The sequence below is a fragment of the Chionomys nivalis genome, chromosome 1 (genome assembly GCF_950005125.1).
Source record: "Chionomys nivalis chromosome 1, mChiNiv1.1, whole genome shotgun sequence".
NCBI classification, from domain to species: Eukaryota; Metazoa; Chordata; class Mammalia; order Rodentia; family Cricetidae; genus Chionomys; species Chionomys nivalis.
Window position 1 is genome coordinate 126,118,009 of NC_080086.1, and position 17,981 is coordinate 126,135,989.

Genomic DNA, 17,981 nt, shown 5'->3' on the forward strand with positions numbered 1-17,981 from the left:
CAAGCACCTACATAACGAGGCTGGGCACGGTAGTGCACACCTGTAACCCGTGAGGACAGATGAGGCTTTCTGGCAGCCAGCCTAGCTGAAAAACAGCTCAGGGTCAGGGAGAGGAATGACTGAAGGGAATGGATGGAGAGGGAACATGAAGATGTTCCAAATCCTCCTTAGCCTCCACACAGGAGTGTATAAACATGTGCATATGCATGCACACATACACACATGCATGCACACACACACATATGCACACACACACACGCAAATGAATAAGAGTCTCCTGAAGGTAAAATTCTGGTTTTATTTCAACTGCCTGTAGCAGATAATAACATAAACTATATATTTTTTTCAGAATCAGCGCTCCTAAGCCCATCACCGATGATGCAATCACTGAGGAAAAGAGGAGTCTCCAGCCATTTCATCTCTACGTCGCCTCTGCTCCTCATGCCAAGTTTAATCCTCCAGGCACTGTTCGTGTGAGGTGTTCTCCCTCATCTGCTGCCCTCCAGGCCTGTGTATCTTCTCACACACTAGCTGGGCTTCTAGTTAACCCCAAAGGCAGAAAATCTAAGTCTTTCTGGATATTTGGATCTTATGATTTCAGTCACACCATAGAAAGATAGCTCAATTCGCTCTTGTGGCTCTAAAGTGAATCTTTTTTAATCTCTAAGATTTACTTCTACTCTTTTCCTGCTGCTCTTCTGAAGAGGCAGGCTGGCCCTTCCTCCTCTTCCTCTCTGCATTTCTTTCTCTCTTCCCTCCCCTTTACCCTACTCTCAATAAACTCCTCACTTAAAAAAAAAAAAGACTCACTTTGAATTGTACGTATGTGGGTGTGTGCACATGAGTGTGGGTACTCGTGCAGGCTGGAAGAGGGCACCCGATCCCCTGGAGCTAGAGTTAGAGGCAATTGTGAGCCTGATCTGGGTGCTGGGAGCTAAACCGGTCCTCTGCAGGAGCACTGTGTGTTTCTCACTGCTGAGTCACCCCTGACGCCCCTAAAGTAAGTCTGAGACGAAAGGCTGTGACAGAGCAGGCTCCAAACCCCTCCTTGCCCTTCAATGACCCTAGGAATGTTTAGGCAGACTGAGGTAGAGAGAGGCACAAAGGAGATGAATTCTCATAGCTTGAACTCAAGTTGGGGTTAAAACTGTTTTACTAACTTCTGGAGGGTAGTCTGAGGTAAAAGAGGAGACAGAAAAACAAAGAGCTCCATCAAAGGAAGGAAGGCTTAAAGACAATAGACTGGAGAGACGGAGCCTATTAGGGTATAGAGGGCCACTTTTCCACTAGGGCCAGGCCTAGAGGAAGGCACTGGCAGCAGAGTGAATTTGTCCTCTGACCTAGACAGAGAACACAGCTGGTCATGAGACATGGCCTGAAGCCAGCTGTTGGAAAAGGAAATCAGTATTCAAGCTGACTATTATGGTAGCGACTTAACACGCAGGATCACTTTTAATGCTTCTCTGTCTTCACTGGGATGGGAGGGTCCGGGTCGCATCTTCAGCCTTCTTTAAGCAACAGAGAACTTGAAGCAGGTGGTGTGGTTGTACTCCTCCCCAGGCCGCAGCAGCACAGGGGGGAACTGGGGCTGTGGAGGAAATCAGCACTTAGACTTTGCCAGCCATCATGGCCGTACCAACAGTCACACGAGATCAACACTTAGACCTTGCCAGCCGTCATGGCCGTACTAACAGTCACATGGGGTGTGCCCCTGCACTAAGCTCTGAAGCCATGTTTGCGGACTGGTGGTAGTGAAGACAGAGTGTTGCTGATTTGCAGTGAAATGGACGAAGCTCTACCACAGCATCGCATCTGCTTTGTCAAAGCAAGATCTGGCTACAGGAAGCGATGCCTTGACATATATTCTGAAGTAAGACACAAACTCCTTTCCATGATTGACAGTCTGAGCAGCAATGCTCTAAGTTGCAAGTAGAGAGGAAATGAGAAGAAAGGCTTTGGAGGTCTCGTGGATGGTGTGTGCTGGCAAGATGGTTCAGCGGGTAGAGGAGCTGGAGGCCAAGGCTGACAGCCTGAGACTTACCCCTGGAGCCCACACGGAGGAAGAGAACTGACCCCTAAAACTGTCCTCTGACCTACATGGCACGTCCCTGTCCAAACATCCCTCCCCCAGAAAAGTGCAGATTTTTGTTTGTTTGTTTTTAATTTTTCAAGACAGCGTTTCTCTGTCCAGGAACTAGGTCTTGTAGACCAGGCTGGCCTCAAACTCACAGAGATTCGTCTGCCTCTGCCTCCCCAAGTGCTGGGATTAAAGGTGAGCACCATCACTGCCCAGCCAAAAATTGAGCTTTTAACGACAGTTCCTTGGCTGTGGGTTTTTTTTGTGGTTGTATAAAATGAAAAACAGAAACGTGGACTGGAGTGCTGGGATCTGCCACACCATGTGACACCAGATCAGCGCGACCCTGACAAACCTGCCTGCGGCTTTACCTGATTGACCGCATCAGGCCAGTTCTGGGTCTCCAGGCAGAAGCCAGAGTGCTTGGGGTAGACCGCTCCATTCTTGCCCCTCAGAGTACCATCCAGGAAGTTGGCAGTATAAAACTGGACGCCAGGCTGGGTGGTATATACTTCCAGGATCCGCCCACTTCCGGCATGACGCACCCTGGGGATAAAGACAAGTCATATTTCAGTGGGGAAGGAAAAGGCCAAGAACTAGTTTTGGGATGGGAATCAGATCTGGCTACACAACAGGAACAAGAAGGATGTGGGAGAGAAGAGCGAAGATTCTGGAAACGTCACAGGAGAGGCATGAGCTGTTGGCTTTAAGGACCTTCAGAAACAGCTTCGCAGATGATCTTGGCCTCTCTGGGGCATAGTAACAGGATGACGGCAGCATCATGGGAGTCAGGGAGGGGCAATGAGGCTGTAGAGAGGCAACTCTGGGGTCCTGAGATTCTGTTGTGATGCTGGGGACAGCACCCAGGACCTTGTACTCGCTGGTGAGCACTCCACCACGCTACTGAGATATACTCCTAAGGGTGTGGGCTGGCTGCACTGGAACTCATGAATTCCACCTGCCTCTCCTTCTGGAGTGCTGGGATTAAAGGTTTGTGCTCCCATGTCCGGCCATGGGGCTCTGAAAGATTTGTTTGTTTGTTTGTTTGTTTATTTTGAGACAGAGTTTTTCAGTGTCAATGCCCTGGCTGTCCTGGAACTCACTCTGTAGACCAGGCTGGTTTCGAACTCACAGAGACCTGCTTGTCTCTGCCTCCCATCACCTGGCCTGGGTCTGTACTTCTTGCCAAGGGGAAACAAGGAAAGGCCTGTGTCACACAGTCTTGCCAGGAGGCAAATCATACAAGAACTCATTCAAACAAAGAATGCTGGTGTGCTGGTGCTTGTTGTACAAGCTTGACCCTGAGAGTTGTAGGCCCATATTTCTGTATGGTGTAGCAGCCAGGCATAAAAGCCATAGGCCCGGTCTGAGCTGATCACGTAGCTCTGCAGACAAGCTGTCTCTGCCTAACAATGGTCAGGATATTTGGAGGATGTCTTATGGAGATGCTAATTTATGGCTTACACACGGACGTGACTAAAGCCCATTCACCTGGTTGCCTAGGAGACAGCCTAATGTGTTTTCCTGCTCAATTTATGTGATGATATATAAGGTGTTTGGATAATAAACAGGAGGACATCTTCAAGAGATCTTGCCCTTCCATGACGACCGTGTAAGTTGTGTCTGATTATTCCTCACGACTCCCTTTTAGTCCAGTTAGGGAAGATAATTATCTGTGTTGGACCCACACGGGCTTCAACAGAGAGTCAACTTCGGAAAGATACTCCCCTCCTCCCCACGTCCCCCGCCCCAGCGCATACTAATAATAATAGAATTTAAAACATTTAAATGCATCAGGACAAAGTTGGTCAAAAAATAATTTAAATGCAAAATACAAATACGTTGTCAACCAAGAGGCTGGAAAAAAATGTTTGACAAGAAGGGTCCAGGATTTGAATCAATGGGGAGAAGGCAGGAAGGGCTCTTGTGTAGAGGCACTGAGGAGAGGAACATAATAGGTACGTAGTAGGAAGATGTCCTGAGCAGGCGGAACCCAAGAGGCCCTGGTCCCTAGAGATTTGGGGAGTCCTTTTTGTCTCTATCTGGGGTCTGAGTTACCTTCCCCTCCTAGACTCCTTTGAGTCCACAATCATGAGCTGACTAGATGTTTGTGACAAGCATGTTATTAGGTTGTCAGGATTCCCAAACAAAATGACCCTAAGGACTGGATTCACATTGACAGAGCGTGTGCTCTCACTTGTCTGTCAAACTGGAGGTGGGCGTGGTAGGAGCTGCGAGAGAAGCGGCCTCCAGAAGCGGCCTCCAGCTCTGTCCCACAGACTAGGACAGTCAGGGAAGGCACAGGTGACCAGAACAGGAGAGTCAGGGTCTCTGACAGAAAAGGGGCTTATAGGTCAGGCAGGGGTAGAGGGCCAGAGAGGATGCTGGGTAGGGGGTCAGGGAGGATGTGCAGTTGGGGAGGCTACGTTCTAGAGAATTCACTCGTGGCAGAGGACTTTACAAAGCTATGGCAGGTGGCGTTTGACCCCTGCTCCTATGAGGTGCTGTTGAAACTGTCATAGGGAATGCTCCTCATAAGAACCCGCTGTTTCTTCTCTGCAGAGGCGAAAAGGACAAACCTGGCACAAAAATGCTTTTCTTTGGATCCCTTCAGACAGAAGTTGTGGTCGAAACCAGGGATGTGAAAATCCTGCAGGTGTTTTCCAAGTTCCACTGGCTTTCTCAGGTCGAATGCAGTTCCTTCCACTGGAGCAATGACTCCTGGGAAGAGATAGGAGACAACAGAGGTGGTCAGGCCTAAGACAAAGCTTATATACACAGTCCTAAAGACCTACGGCTTCTAGTCTCTCAGCCTTCATGTCAGTGTGTGGAGGAGAAGGGAACCTGGATCCCAAGGAGGAGAATGGGTTGCTGGGTTCCCGGGATCAGAATATGCAGCTGGTTGCCAAATGCAGAGTCTAAAACCAATGTGAAGAGGACAAAGGTGGGGTGCAGCTGTAGAGGCTTCCAGAGCGTGCAAGAAATCCTGCATTCAGTCCACAGAACCACACAAAACTAGATGTGATGGTTCACATCTGGAATCCCAGCACACAGAGGCACAGGCAGGAGAATCAGAAGTTCAAATGTGCCAGTTGTGGTGGCAAACACCTTTAACCCCAGCACTCAGTGGCAGAGACAGAGATAGGCAGATGTCACTGAGTTCAAGGCCAGCCTGGTCTACACAGTGAGTTCCAGAACAGCCAGGGCTAGGTAGAGAGACCCTGTCTCACCTCCCCCCCTCCAAGATGAGATCTTGTCTCAAAAACAAACAAGCAAAAACCCAAATAAGAAGTACATACACAAAAAATTTTGGTTGGGGAGATGGAACAGTGGGTAAAGCATTTGCCCTGCAGGCTTGAGGACCCGAGTCCAGATGCTCAGAACCCATGTAAAGGCTGGACTAATAGCATTCGTTTGTAAACCAATCATTCCTGTGACAGGATGGGACGCAGAGACGGGAGAATTCTGGGACATTTGTGGGCCAGCTCTCCTAGTATATGCAGCGGGGACAAGAGAGACTAAAACTCAAACACGGGGAAAAGCGAGGGCCAGAACACGGCCCAAGAACACAGTTGGATGAGGAGTGCATCTAGGAAGAAACTCCGAGTGCTCGTGAGAAAACCCCAAGAAAATAAGAGTCTTGGGACCTCAGTTCTTCAAAACCATAAAACTGTTTTTGGAATGTGTTTTTATGCCCCTCCCAGGTGTAGCAGATAGGAGCGAGTTTACTTACAACTGGCTACTGTTATGTGTTTATGTGCCTCAATGGAAAACATGATTTGCCTTTGTGATTGTAGTGTTACTCATGCGACTCCTCCTAACCTTCAGTGTGTAAATTGCCCAACGCTCTTGCTGTTGGCCCTGCCAGAGGAGCAGCGAGGGGTAACTGAGGGTCCAGGTGTCAGCCCAGCAGAAGGGAATCCTCTGACTGATCCCGTTTAGGCAAGGCCACGGGAGGGACTGCAGATCCCCGAGGGTCTTTGGTTTCTGCTGCGCCTTTCCTTTCCGTGTTTGCTGCAGCTCTCTTCCTCTGGTATCTAGCATGGTGTGAGTGGACGTGGGGAGATCTCCACTGCTGTAATACAGTGTGTTTATCTCTTGGAAACAACCCATTCTACCGGGCATTTTTACCTGTGGACTGTCAAGATGACCCCTCCGTAAGCAGTATTAATTTGGTAATAATGAAAGCCTATTCAGAGTTTTGATGACTAAGAAGACGTATAAGGATGCGGTTCACAGCTAAGGCCATGAGCCTCAGGAGCAGCTCAGGTTAGTGATTAGAAGGACAGCACCCGAGTCCAGGAGCCAAGCTGGCTCTAAGTCTCTTAATGCTGAAAAAAGGAAGTCGTGTACCATTAGCTAAGACAAAGCTCCAAATAAGTTCAGGTTAGAGCAGACGCCTTGCTAATAGTTTTAAGATAAATAACTCCGGAAAAGAAGCTGGAGTTCACAAGGACACATAGCTGAGCTGTTTGACTCATTACGCTAGGCTCGAAAATACAAAATGGCCTGATTGTTGCTGGCTGCCCTTGCGAGGTCTGGGTAATAATCAAAGGTGAGGATTAATTTCTTTTTTTAAAAGATTTATTTATTTATTTATTTATTTATTTATTTATTTATTTATTTTTGGTTTTTCGAGACAGGGTTTCTCTGTGGCTTTGGAGCCTGTCCTGGAACTAGCTCTGTAGACCAGGCTGGTCTCGAACTCACAGAGATCCGCCTGCCTCTGCCTCCCGAGTGCTGGGATTAAAGGCGTGCGCCACCACCGCCCGGCTGATTTTTTTTTATTTTATTGAGCTATATATTTTCTCTGATCCCCTCCCCTTCAACTCTGTCCCATGGTCCCCATGCTCCCAATTTTCTCAGGAGATCTTGTCTTTTTCTACTTCCCATGTAGATTAGATCCATGTAAGTCTCTCTTAGGGTCCTCATTGTTGTCTAGGTTCTCTGGGATTGTGACTTGTGGGCTGGTTTTCTTTGCTTTATGTTGAAAGACCACTTACAAGTGAGTACATGTGATGTTTGTCTTTCTGGGTCTGGATTACCTCCCTTAATATGATGTTTTCTAGCTCCATCCATTTGCCTGCAAGATGATTAATTTCTTTCACCAATTCCTGACCTCAACCTTTTGTTACTGATGAATGGGTGTGCATCCTGAGGACTAAAATTTCAGCTGACTGACTGTTTTTTAGGTATAAAAATTTAGATCTGTGACTCCCTTTCATCATGAAGTGAGTGACTTTCTTTGTAACCGCAGTTTGCAGCCCACAACGCAAGAGCTGACTGAGAACAAAGCCTCTTGCTCGCTCATGATCTAGATGTGTTGTATGGGGGTCACTGGTATGGCTCTGTTTTTCATCATCTAAGGGGGATGAAAAACATGCTTTTACCTGTAATCATGCACTTGAGAAATGGAATGCAATATTTCTGACTCTTGTACTGTCTGGAAGACTCTGTTGGGGAATAAAAGCTGTAGAAAAACATGAGACGAGAGAATAAAGAAGGAAGCCATCAAGAGAGTGTGTGTTTATTTTTTTATAATGCCTTCAGATAGAAGATTCTAGTTTATGCCACCTCTGTTAGACTCCTTTCAAAGCCCTGTGCTGCTAGAGATTGGCCCCCCAGACAGCAGTACTTCTGAATAAAGTTGGTTATTGTATGAGACTTTAGTCTGCCTCATTTATTGGCTCCATTCTCCCAGGGGAGTAAACAAGGTGAGGGCTGACACATGAAGTCATGTCACATAGTCCACACATCCCACACATGCACATACTGTGGCAGGCGTGCACCTGCACTTACACACACACAAATGCACACCTGTTTATATATACACAAATGTTTTTTGGAAAGCTTGTATGTGCACAGGAGTGCAGATGTCTATTAAGTTCAAAAGAAGGTGTTAGATAGTGTTAGATCTCCTGGAGTTGGAGTTACAGGTGGTTAGGAGCCACCTGCCATGGACGCTGGGAACCAAACTTAGGTCCTCTGCTGAGCCATCCTGCAGCTCCTCAAAAAAAAAAAAATTTTTTTTTTTTTTTTTTTTTTTTTGATTTTCGAGACAGGGTTTCTCTGTAGTTTTTTTTTTTTTTTTTTTTTTTTTTTTTAAATTTATTTATTTATTATATATACACTTTCCAGGATACAGTGCCAGATCTCATTACAGATGGTTGTGAGCCACCATGTGGTTGCTGGGAATTGAACTCAGGACCTCTGGAAGAGCAGCCAGTGCTCTTAACCTCTGAGCCATCTCTCCAGCCCCCTTCTCTGTAGTTTTTGGTGCCTGTCCTGAAACTAGCTCTTGCAGACTAGGCTGGCCTCGAACTCATGGAGATCCACCTGCCTCTGCCTCCCTAGTGCTGGGATTAAAGGTGTGCGCCACCACCACGCGGCATGAAAATTTTTTTAAGTGCAAGAAAAGAAAAAAATATCAAGGGAACACACACTTTTCATTAAGAACTGTGATGGTCGCTAGGTGGTGGTGGCACATACCTTTAATCTCAGCATTTGGGAAGCAGAGGCCAGCTGATCTCTATGAGTTCAAGACTAGCCTGGTCTACAAAGTAAGTTCCAGGACAGTCAGGGGTGTTACACAGAGAAAGCCTTCTTGAAAAACAGCAACAACAAAACCACAAAAAAACCAAGCAAATAAAAAAAACCTGTGACGGTTACCCATCTTGCCAACACCATAGGATTTGGAGTCCTCTAAAAGACACCCGGCATGTCTGTCAAGCCGTTTCCAGAGAGTTCAAAGAGGAAAGCCCCTGCATATGGGTGCCTGTCTCACTGGCAGGAGTCTCTGACTGAATGAAAAGGGGGAAGGGAGGCAGGTGCTGAGCACTGTAATCATCTGGATGTGAGGAACGCTGCCTCGGGCTCCAGCTGCCCCAACCTGGAGCCCCACGGTAATTAACCATGTCCTCTTAAACCACGAGCCAAAACAGAGCCTCTCCCCTCAGGTTGTTTTCTGCCAGGTGTTTATTACAGTGATGAGGAGAATAATGGCTGGAAGGGTTCAATAGGAAAAAAGGGTGATTGTTGTTCTATGCTAGAGCTCATAATGATGACCAGACACTAATATAAATTCTGAGAGTAGTGATACCCCACCCCCTGCCCCAGACAGGGTTTCTCTGTGCAGCCCTGACAGTCCCGGAGCTCACTGTAGACCAGGCTGGCCTCAAACTCACAGAAATCCTCCTGCCTCTGCCTCCTGAGTGCTGGGCATTAAAGACATGTGCTACCACCTCTTGGATGAGATTCTTTTTTTTAAAAAAAAAATTAACTAATTAATTAATTTATTTATTATGTATACAACATTCTGTCTGTGTATATGCCTACAGGCCAGAAGAGGGCACCAGACCTCATTACAGATGCTTGTGAGCCACCATGTGGTTGCTGGGAATTGAACTCAGGACCTTTGGAAGAGCAGGCAATGCTGTTAATCGCTGAGCTATCTCTGCAGCTCCCTTGGATAAGATTCTTAAACCACTGTGGGCCAGTATTAGATAAAAGAACACCAGCAATCACCCTGTTCCAGGTACGTCCCCACCAGCCTGTAGACACTTCCCAAGTGGTGTTGAAAACAGTTAATGTCACTGGAACAAATGAGCTGACTGGGTCAGTCAAGAGAAAGCTGGAAAATATGGCCATTCTAAAGTCTGCCATCTCTGTGAGTTCGAGACCAGCCTGGTCTACAAGAGCTAGTTCCAGGACAGGCTCCAAAACCATAGAGAAACCCTGTCTCGAAAAACCAATAAATAAATAAATAAATAAATAAATAAATAAATAAATAAATAAAATAAAGTCTGCCACTCAGGGAGTTATGCTCTGGTGTTACAGCTTCCCTGTATGCAACCCAGCTCCCCCAGCTTCATCACAATGCCACAGATGAGCGGCCAGTCCCAACGGAGGACACTGCTGTGTGGGGACCAAGAGCAAAGCAGAGAAGAGATATGGCGGTCATCATACAACCAATGCCAAGTCCAGAGCATCCCAAGCTCAGCCTTAAAATAAAGGGAAAGCATTAAAATAATTAAAGCTGGACACTTAGAGTAGGAGGATTCCTGTGGGTTCAAGGCCAGGCTGGTCTCCATGGAAAGATCCAGGCCAGTTAGGGCTCCATGATACTATTTCAAAAACAAAACAAATATAAAACATAATCATTGAAATAATTATATAAGTGAAAAGAGAACCAACTCGGTTATTAACGTCCTTAGTTCTGCTTTTGTGGGTTCTGACATGCTGAGAGAAAACGGAACCTTTGGATAAAAGAGAACGTCCCTTTTTAAATTCCAGAATTGTTCCTGATGCAGGAGCAAGACACTGTCACCCGGGCAAGACCATCCTGGTGCTGGGTTCTCCACCTGGGAACCAGGGAAGCATGAAGAACTACCACAGTCAGTCTTAGAAGGCGAGAAGGGCAGCGGCTGGGGAAACGCAAAACCACCTACGTCTTTCTCTAAAAAAGAATTCTGACGAGGTAATTGCCCACGTGATGAACCTCCACAGTGATGTATGTAGATTGCACAAAACACTGTATGATGAAAGAACTTCATGATTCCTCATGCAGCCATTTCCTTCCACAGCAGCCTCTGTAGCTTAGTCCTCACGCTCCCTTCAGGAGCCATCACAAGCTCTTCACGAGGTGGGGTGTGCACGCGGAACTCTTAAATCGGGTATTCTTCTGTACCATCTTTGCACTCAATGTGTCTTAGTAAATATTTCTAAATTTATCCCTAGGCATTTTAAAAGAAAACTCTCTGCACTGATTCTTTTTTTTTCCTTTATGGTAATTGGTCTATTTAAGATTTGTAGGGATATAGCCCCACCCATTGGGGGCGTGTTCACCTTGGGCTAATGTTTACTGATAAATCTGCCGGGCGTGATCCCAGCAGCCCTTTTTTGCTCTGCTTCTCCTGTTCTCTGCGGGAACCTGTTGTCCTGTAAGTCTATTTCCTTATTAAAGCTGTATATATTTTTATAATCTTTCTGCATTCATTTACGCCGCCACATTTTGGCGCCCAACGTGGGGCTCGAACCCACGACCCTGAGATTAAGAGTTTCATGCTCTACCCACTGAGCTAGGTTTTTCTTCTGAGCAGCTTTTCAGCTATCGTAGATGTGAAGACTTCTCATCGTAAAAACAAAACAAAACTGCAATACATTTACATTGTTTTATGTTCTAATGTACTGTAAGATTTTGTTACGTGTGATTATAATGCGTAGCAATTTAGTAGACAGTAGAGGTATTAGGGGACCTACACTTCCTGATCCGTGCTGGCTATGTTTCTTCTATGTTAGGAAACTTCTGCAGCCTTTTCATGGTAAAATTTTTGGCTTGTTTTGTTTTGTTTTTGAGATGGCCTCACCACACCAGGCTGGCCTCTGCCTCTGCTTCTCATGCTGGAACTAAAGGCGTGACCACCATGCCCTCCCCACCCACATTAGTGTTTGAAGCAGTGTCTCTCACCCGCCTGGAACTTATTACTCTAGGCTGGCTGGCCCAGTGAGCCCCAAGGTTCTACCCGTCTATGCTACCATGTCTGGCTTTTTTTCTGTATGTTGTGGGGATTGAACTCAGGTCCTTATGCTTGTAGGGCTCACACTTGTACAGACTGTTATTTCCCCTGCAGAGACACTACTCCCCAGGAGGTGGCGCTACAAACACGAGAGCAAGAGCATGCACTGTGTGCCCGTCAGTCCTCTGCACCGTTATGTAGCACAAATAATAAAAACCCAGAGACAGATATTGGGTTCAACTTGAAGATCAGAAAAGCAAAAGCAGTCAGCCACTAGAGAGACTCTTACCTCTTTGAAATCTTCAGGCTGAAAAAGAGAAAGTTCCTGCCTCATTCTGCCTTATATTCCTCTCTAGTGCTGGGACAAGAAGTGTTTCTCACCACCACCGCTGAGCCTCTGTGGCTACCTAGTGTGGCTGCTGGGATTAAAGGTGTGTGCCACCACTGTCTGGCCTATGGCTGACTAGTGAGACTCTTTTGCACTGACCTTCAGGCAAGCTTTATTTTTTTATTTTTTAATTTTTTTTTCGAGACAGAGTTTCTCTGTGGTTTTGGAGCCTGTCCTGGAACTAGCTCTTGTAGACCAGGCTGGTCTCGAACTCACAGAGATCCGCCTGCCTCTGCCTCCCAAGTGCTGGGATTAAAGGCGTGCGCCACCACCGCCTGGCTCAGGCAAGCTTTATTAAAACACAAATAATATACCACTATACTGTTATTTGGGAGAATTAGTAGCTAATTTTGGCTCTCGAAGGCAAATCCTAGATGGTGGGGATCTCCTGGGTGTATTTTGTTTTTAACATTTAAAACTGTAGACTTTAATAAATATAATGAATATAATAAAGTCAGTTTGTGGAGAAGCTGCCAAAGAGACATAAAATAGGAGACACGTGGTCAATCTAAAGTTTCTGTATTTCATTCCTCTTGCAAAATATTTATCAAAGTTGTTTACTATACAATTTTTCAAATGTAAGTTTGGTTTTGGAAGTCCTTTATTATAAATACATATATCTACAGTCATACACATATTTGTTTTGATTTGTTTTTGTCCAGATAGGGTTTCTCTGTGTTGCTCTGGCTATCATGGAACTCACTTTGTAGACCAGACTGGCCTCGAACTCACAGAGACTCACCTGCCTCTGCCTCCCAAGTGCTCGGATTAAAGGTGTGCGCCACCATGGTCCGGCCACTTAGATCTTTCTTAAAGCCATACTTGACACACAGTCTAAACTTTGTGACTGTCCTAAGGATTATGAACACTTCCCCCATAAGGTATACACAGAAGACAATTAGAAATAAAAGAACCATGGAATTTCATGATGATGGCACAGGGCACACTGTAGGCCTGTTTCGTCCATACTGAGTAAACTGTGAGTCAGCGCCTGCTTATCCCTTCCTGTAGTAAGATGCTGCTGTGGGCTGCTCCACATATTACATGCACGTATTTGACAGATGATATGCTGGAGCAGAGCACACATGCATGCATCAGATTCTTCAGGGTAATACATGCGGCATCAAGTGAGGTTGGAAAGGGTTAATTCTTTTTTTTTTTTTTTTTAAATTTCAAGCTATATTTATTTGTGTATTTTAGGTATGAGTTTCTGTCTTCATGCATACCAGAAGAGAGCATCAGATCCCATTACAGATGACTGTGAGCTACCATGTGGTTGCTGGGATTTGAACTCAATACCTGTGCAAGAGTAGTCAAGTGCTCTTAACTCCTGAGTCATCTCTCCAACCATGCCCCTCCTCCAGAGGGTTAATTCTTAAAAACTATGCCTTGATGTAAAATTAGAACACCTTTAATCCCAGTACTCAGCAGGCAAAAGCAGGTGGATCTCTGTGAGTTTGAGACCAGCCTGGTCTACAGAGCGACTTCCAGGACAGGTTTCAAAACTATAGAGAAACCCTGCCTTAAAAAACCAAAAAAGGTGGAGGCCATAGGATCTTTGTGAGTTGAGGGCCAGCCTAGTTAACATAGTGAGTTCCAGGACAGCCAGCACTAAATAGAGATACCGTGCCACAAACAAACCAACCAAATAGCCAAACAACCAACCAAACAAGGGAATTTGGAATAGTTCCAAAGTAAGGTTTCTTTCCTTCCTTCCTTCCTTCCTTCCTTCCTTCCTTCCTTCCTTCCTTCCTTCCTTCCTTCCTTCCTTCCTTCCTCCCTCCCTCCCTCGCTCCCTCCCTACCTCCCTACCTCTCTCTCTCTCCCTCCTTCTCCCTTCCTTCCCTCCTTTCTTTTTTATTTATTTTTATTTTTTTAAAAATATTTATTTAAGCCGGGCGGTGGTGGCGCACGCCTTTAATCCCAGCACTCGGGAGGCAGAGGCAGGCGGATCTCTGTAAATTCGAGGCCAGCCTGGTCTACAAAGGGAGTTCCAGGAAAGGCTCCAAAGCTACAGAGAAACCCTGTCTCGAAAAACCAAAATAAATAAATAAATAAATAAATAAATAAATATTATTTATCAGCGTGGTCTACAAGAGCTAGTTCCAGGACAAGCTCTAAAACCACAGAGAAACCCTGTTTCGAAAAAGCAAAAAAAAAAAAAAAATTATTTATTATGTATACAGCATTCCTTCCATGTGTGCCCGCTAGCCAGAAGGGGGCGCCAGGTCTCATTATAGATGGCTGTGAGCCACCATGTGGTTGCTGGGAATTGAACTCAAGACCTCTGGAAGTGCTCTTAACCACTGAGCCATTTCTCCAGCCCCCCTTTCTTTTTTAAAATTCATATGCCCTCATGGGCTTCACAGGCAGGTATGTGGAAACTATGAAATTTGCACCCCAGATTTACCACATCTGGGCTTTTTCTAATAAGTGAAATGCCCTTTTCTGTGACTCCCGCAACACTCTGGTAAAGTCCAACTGATTACTTAAGAATATTCTCTAAGGGCTAGAGAGATGGTTCAACAGGTAAGAGCAAACTGGCTGCTCATCTAGAGGGCCCAGGTTCAATCCCAGCACCCATACGGTAGCTCACAAATGTGCCTGCTAATGTGAATTCCAGGGGGATCTGATGTCCTCTTCTGGCCTCTGCAGGCACCAGGATTGCATATGGTGCATAGAATACATGCAGGAAAAATAAATACCCATATACACAAAATCAAAAAAGAATACTCTCTAATTCATGCATGGTGATAGATACTTGTGATCTCAGCATTATAAGGTAGAGACTGGAGCATCACCCTGAGTTTCAGCCCACACTGGGGTACACAGTAATACCCTATCTTAACTATCTTAAGACAACAGCAACAAGACAGAAAAAAGTGTAATCTATAGCCAAGCATGGTGCTGCATGTAACACTGGGTAGAAATATCTCAAGTTTGAGATCAGCCTGAGAGACATAGTGAGACCCTATGAAAAATGATCTCTGTGAGTTCGAGGTCAGCCTGGTCCACTAGTCTACATAGTGAGTTCAGGACAACTAGAGCTATATAACAGAGAGACCCTGTCTCAAAAAAGCAGAAACTAATAATAATAATAATAATAATAATAATAAAACCCCAAAGTCAGAGTATTCTCTAGCCCTGTCTAGTAGCTTTTTCCTGGGGAGAACTTTCACGGTCGGACTAATTCCTTCTCTACTTTGTTGCCATCAGACAAGGAACAGACTTTCAACTGCTCACCACACTGGCCTAACTAGTACAGTATGGCGAGCTTCTCCGCCTTTGACGAAGGTCGGTTCTGAAAGAGTCCTGTCTTCCATAGTTACCGCCATGATCTAGAGTCTTTGCTTGATGGCAAAGCTGAGGATGCCTGAGCCAATGCAGGAAAGCAGGAGCCCTTATGGAGGTGGCAGCATTCAGTGACACAGTCAGAACGTGAGTCCAGAAAGACCCGTGTGAGCTGCCTCATCCAAATCCCTCACTTTGCAGAGAGACACTGTCCCAGGTGCAAAGGGACATCTCCAGAGAACACGAGCAAGGAACTCAGGACTGCGAGGGGTGCACCCACATACTGAGACAATGGGGATGACCTTTCGGGAACTCACCAAGGCCAGCTGGCCTGGGTCTAAAAAAGCATGGGATAAAACCGGACTCGCTGAACATAGCGGACAATGAGGACTGCTGAGAAGTCAAGAACAATGGCAATGGGTTTTGATCCTACTGCACGTACTTGCTTTGTGGGAGCCTAGGCAGTTTAGATGCTCACCTTACTAGACCTGGAAGGAAGTGGGAGGTCCTTGGACTTCCCAAAGGGCAGGGAACCCTGACTGCTCTTCGGGCTGATGAGGGAGGGGGACCTAATTGGGGGAGGGGGAGGGAAATGGGAGGCAGTGGCGGGGAGGAGGCAGAAATCTTTGATAAATAAATAAAAAAAAAAAAAGGGACATTTCCAGAGTCTCGAAGTCTCTAAATGTTCTTGAAAGCCCTATCTGACTCACTATGATATGTCTGCCTTGGTGACAGCACCTTCCGCCCTAAGCCCCCAAGTCCTCTTGGCTTTTCTGAGACTCTGGAAAATGAACGAGTTCTTTTAATTTGCTAATCTGCATATACGAGTTTCTGCTTTGTGCTAAGAATAGAAAAGAGACGTCAATCATGCTTTGAAGGCCTAGTGTACAGACAATGAAAAGGAAATGGAAAATGTGTCCACAGAGAGGGTGCCATATCATGGTTCTAGTTTAGAAGCCACCGGATCCCTCCCATCTTCCCTCCCTGTCCATCTGTCCATCCATCCATCCGTCACATGTGCAGCAAAACCTAAAGCCTGCAGTTGGTAACCTCTGACCGGAAGATGAAGATGTGGCCGTACAGCTCAAGGGCTCAGGAGTTGACTTGACTGAACCTGCTTCCTCATTCCAGCAAAGCCTAGGGACACACAGCAGTAATGATCCCTTGCATGCTGTTCACACGGCCACAGCCATGACTTAAACCCGCGGGGAAGCATCTGGGAAGCAGCTGTGGTGAGCGTGGGTTGGAGTTAACAGCGTGGAGCTTGCCTGCAGACTCCAAGAGGAGGGAGAGAGGCAAGAAAATTAAGAAGATTCGCAAAGAGGCGTTTTTCCGTGATGGGCTCCTGACCTAAGCTGGGCTGGGGTAGAGTGGAAAGTGAGGTCATGAGTGGGTGGGTGAGAGCAGAAGGATCAAAGGACTACGGGTTCCTGTGGTCCTGAAGAGGGACAGGATCTCAAAGACAGACAACTGAAGAGTGCTCACGGCAGGCCGCAAGGGAGGAAAACAGTCAAACCCGAGACAGTAGCCCTGAGCAGGTAAGGACACATGAAGGACAGGCATCCAAAGATGGCGCGACTACGGGACTAGGAGGTCAGGGCACCACCCAAAAGGCCAAGCATTAGGACAGGAGCGGTGCTAGAAGAGAGGGTGCGTGCAGAGGACAACAGGGGTCCACGAGCACATCGTCGCGCTAGCTGTAACAGCTGCATCCCTTCTGCCAGATGAAGCGGATCTGGTCACTGAAGACAGAACTTACTAATGCTACATCTCTGTCACCAGGGGTTAGTCTAGGTCGTTCTGTGTGCATCCCTGACAGAGTGGTATTTACTCTCCGAAAGTGAGAACTCCCAGCCCCTGCCTTTAGTAACCCCCCTGCCTTGACTTCTCTCCTCTCACTGAGGGTCCCACTGCCACATTTTATCACCAGGAATGTGGCCTTTCTTCAGGTCTTACAGACTGCACCCTAGTCTACACCCCAGCCCCATGTCCTTTTCTAACGTGGTACTGACACTCCCTCACTGACAGCTGGCGTCTTCCTTTCCCCCTTGAACTTAGATGCACCACAACAACCGCCTCAAACAACAGAGGTGCTAGGTGTGAGTCCTGAGATGAAGTTAGGAAATATAAAGTGGCTTCAGCCTGGGCTGCTCTTCAGGACATGTGCGCTGGACAACTGGCCACCACACCACCAAGAAGTCTAAGTCACAAGGAGGAGTGTGTGCGGTCAGGGTGACAGGCAAACACGGAAGAGGACTCTGCAGATGTCCCAGCAGCTGCTCTGGTCTTTGCTGGAGGCCCTGGAGGATGACTCGCTCTGACCAAAAGAAACAATGAGAGACCCAGAAAGACTGGGCTCAAGGGGTTTGTTTGTAGCAACGGCTCCAGTGCAGCAGCTCAGGATGTTTCTGCCTCTCAGAACTTACTGACAAGTCCCTCGGAGGTCACTCCCATCCTCCTCCCCTTTGCACGTTGTTTTTAGCTGCCTTCAGGAGAGCCTACATCAAGAGCATGGACCCTTAAATTACTTTTGGATGGGGAGAAAACCAAACAGAGGTACTGGGGGAGTGCTCGAAGACCTGAGTTTATTCCACAAAACCTCCATTAAAAAATTAATAATTTTAAACTTTAAAAGGCCAGACATAATGGCATATAATCCCAGCTCTCAGGCAGATGCAGAAGGCAGCTGCTTGGGCTCACTGGCCAGCAA

The 17,981-nt window shown here is 46.5% G+C and overlaps 1 protein-coding gene across 1 annotated transcript in view; it reads right to left on the reverse strand.

Moving 5' to 3' along the window:
• Window positions 1-289: 289 nt before the first annotated feature.
• Window positions 290-17,981, reverse strand: part of Galm (galactose mutarotase) — a 62,304-nt gene continuing 44,612 nt past the window's right edge. Inside the window, exons 5-7 of the mRNA XM_057775737.1 lie at window positions 4,657-4,798; window positions 2,449-2,623; window positions 290-1,588 (exon numbers count right to left, since the gene is read on the reverse strand). Of these exons, the coding sequence (XP_057631720.1) occupies window positions 1,511-1,588; window positions 2,449-2,623; window positions 4,657-4,798 (395 nt within the window). The 3' untranslated portion in view covers window positions 290-1,510. The remainder of the gene's footprint in view (window positions 1,589-2,448; window positions 2,624-4,656; window positions 4,799-17,981) is intronic.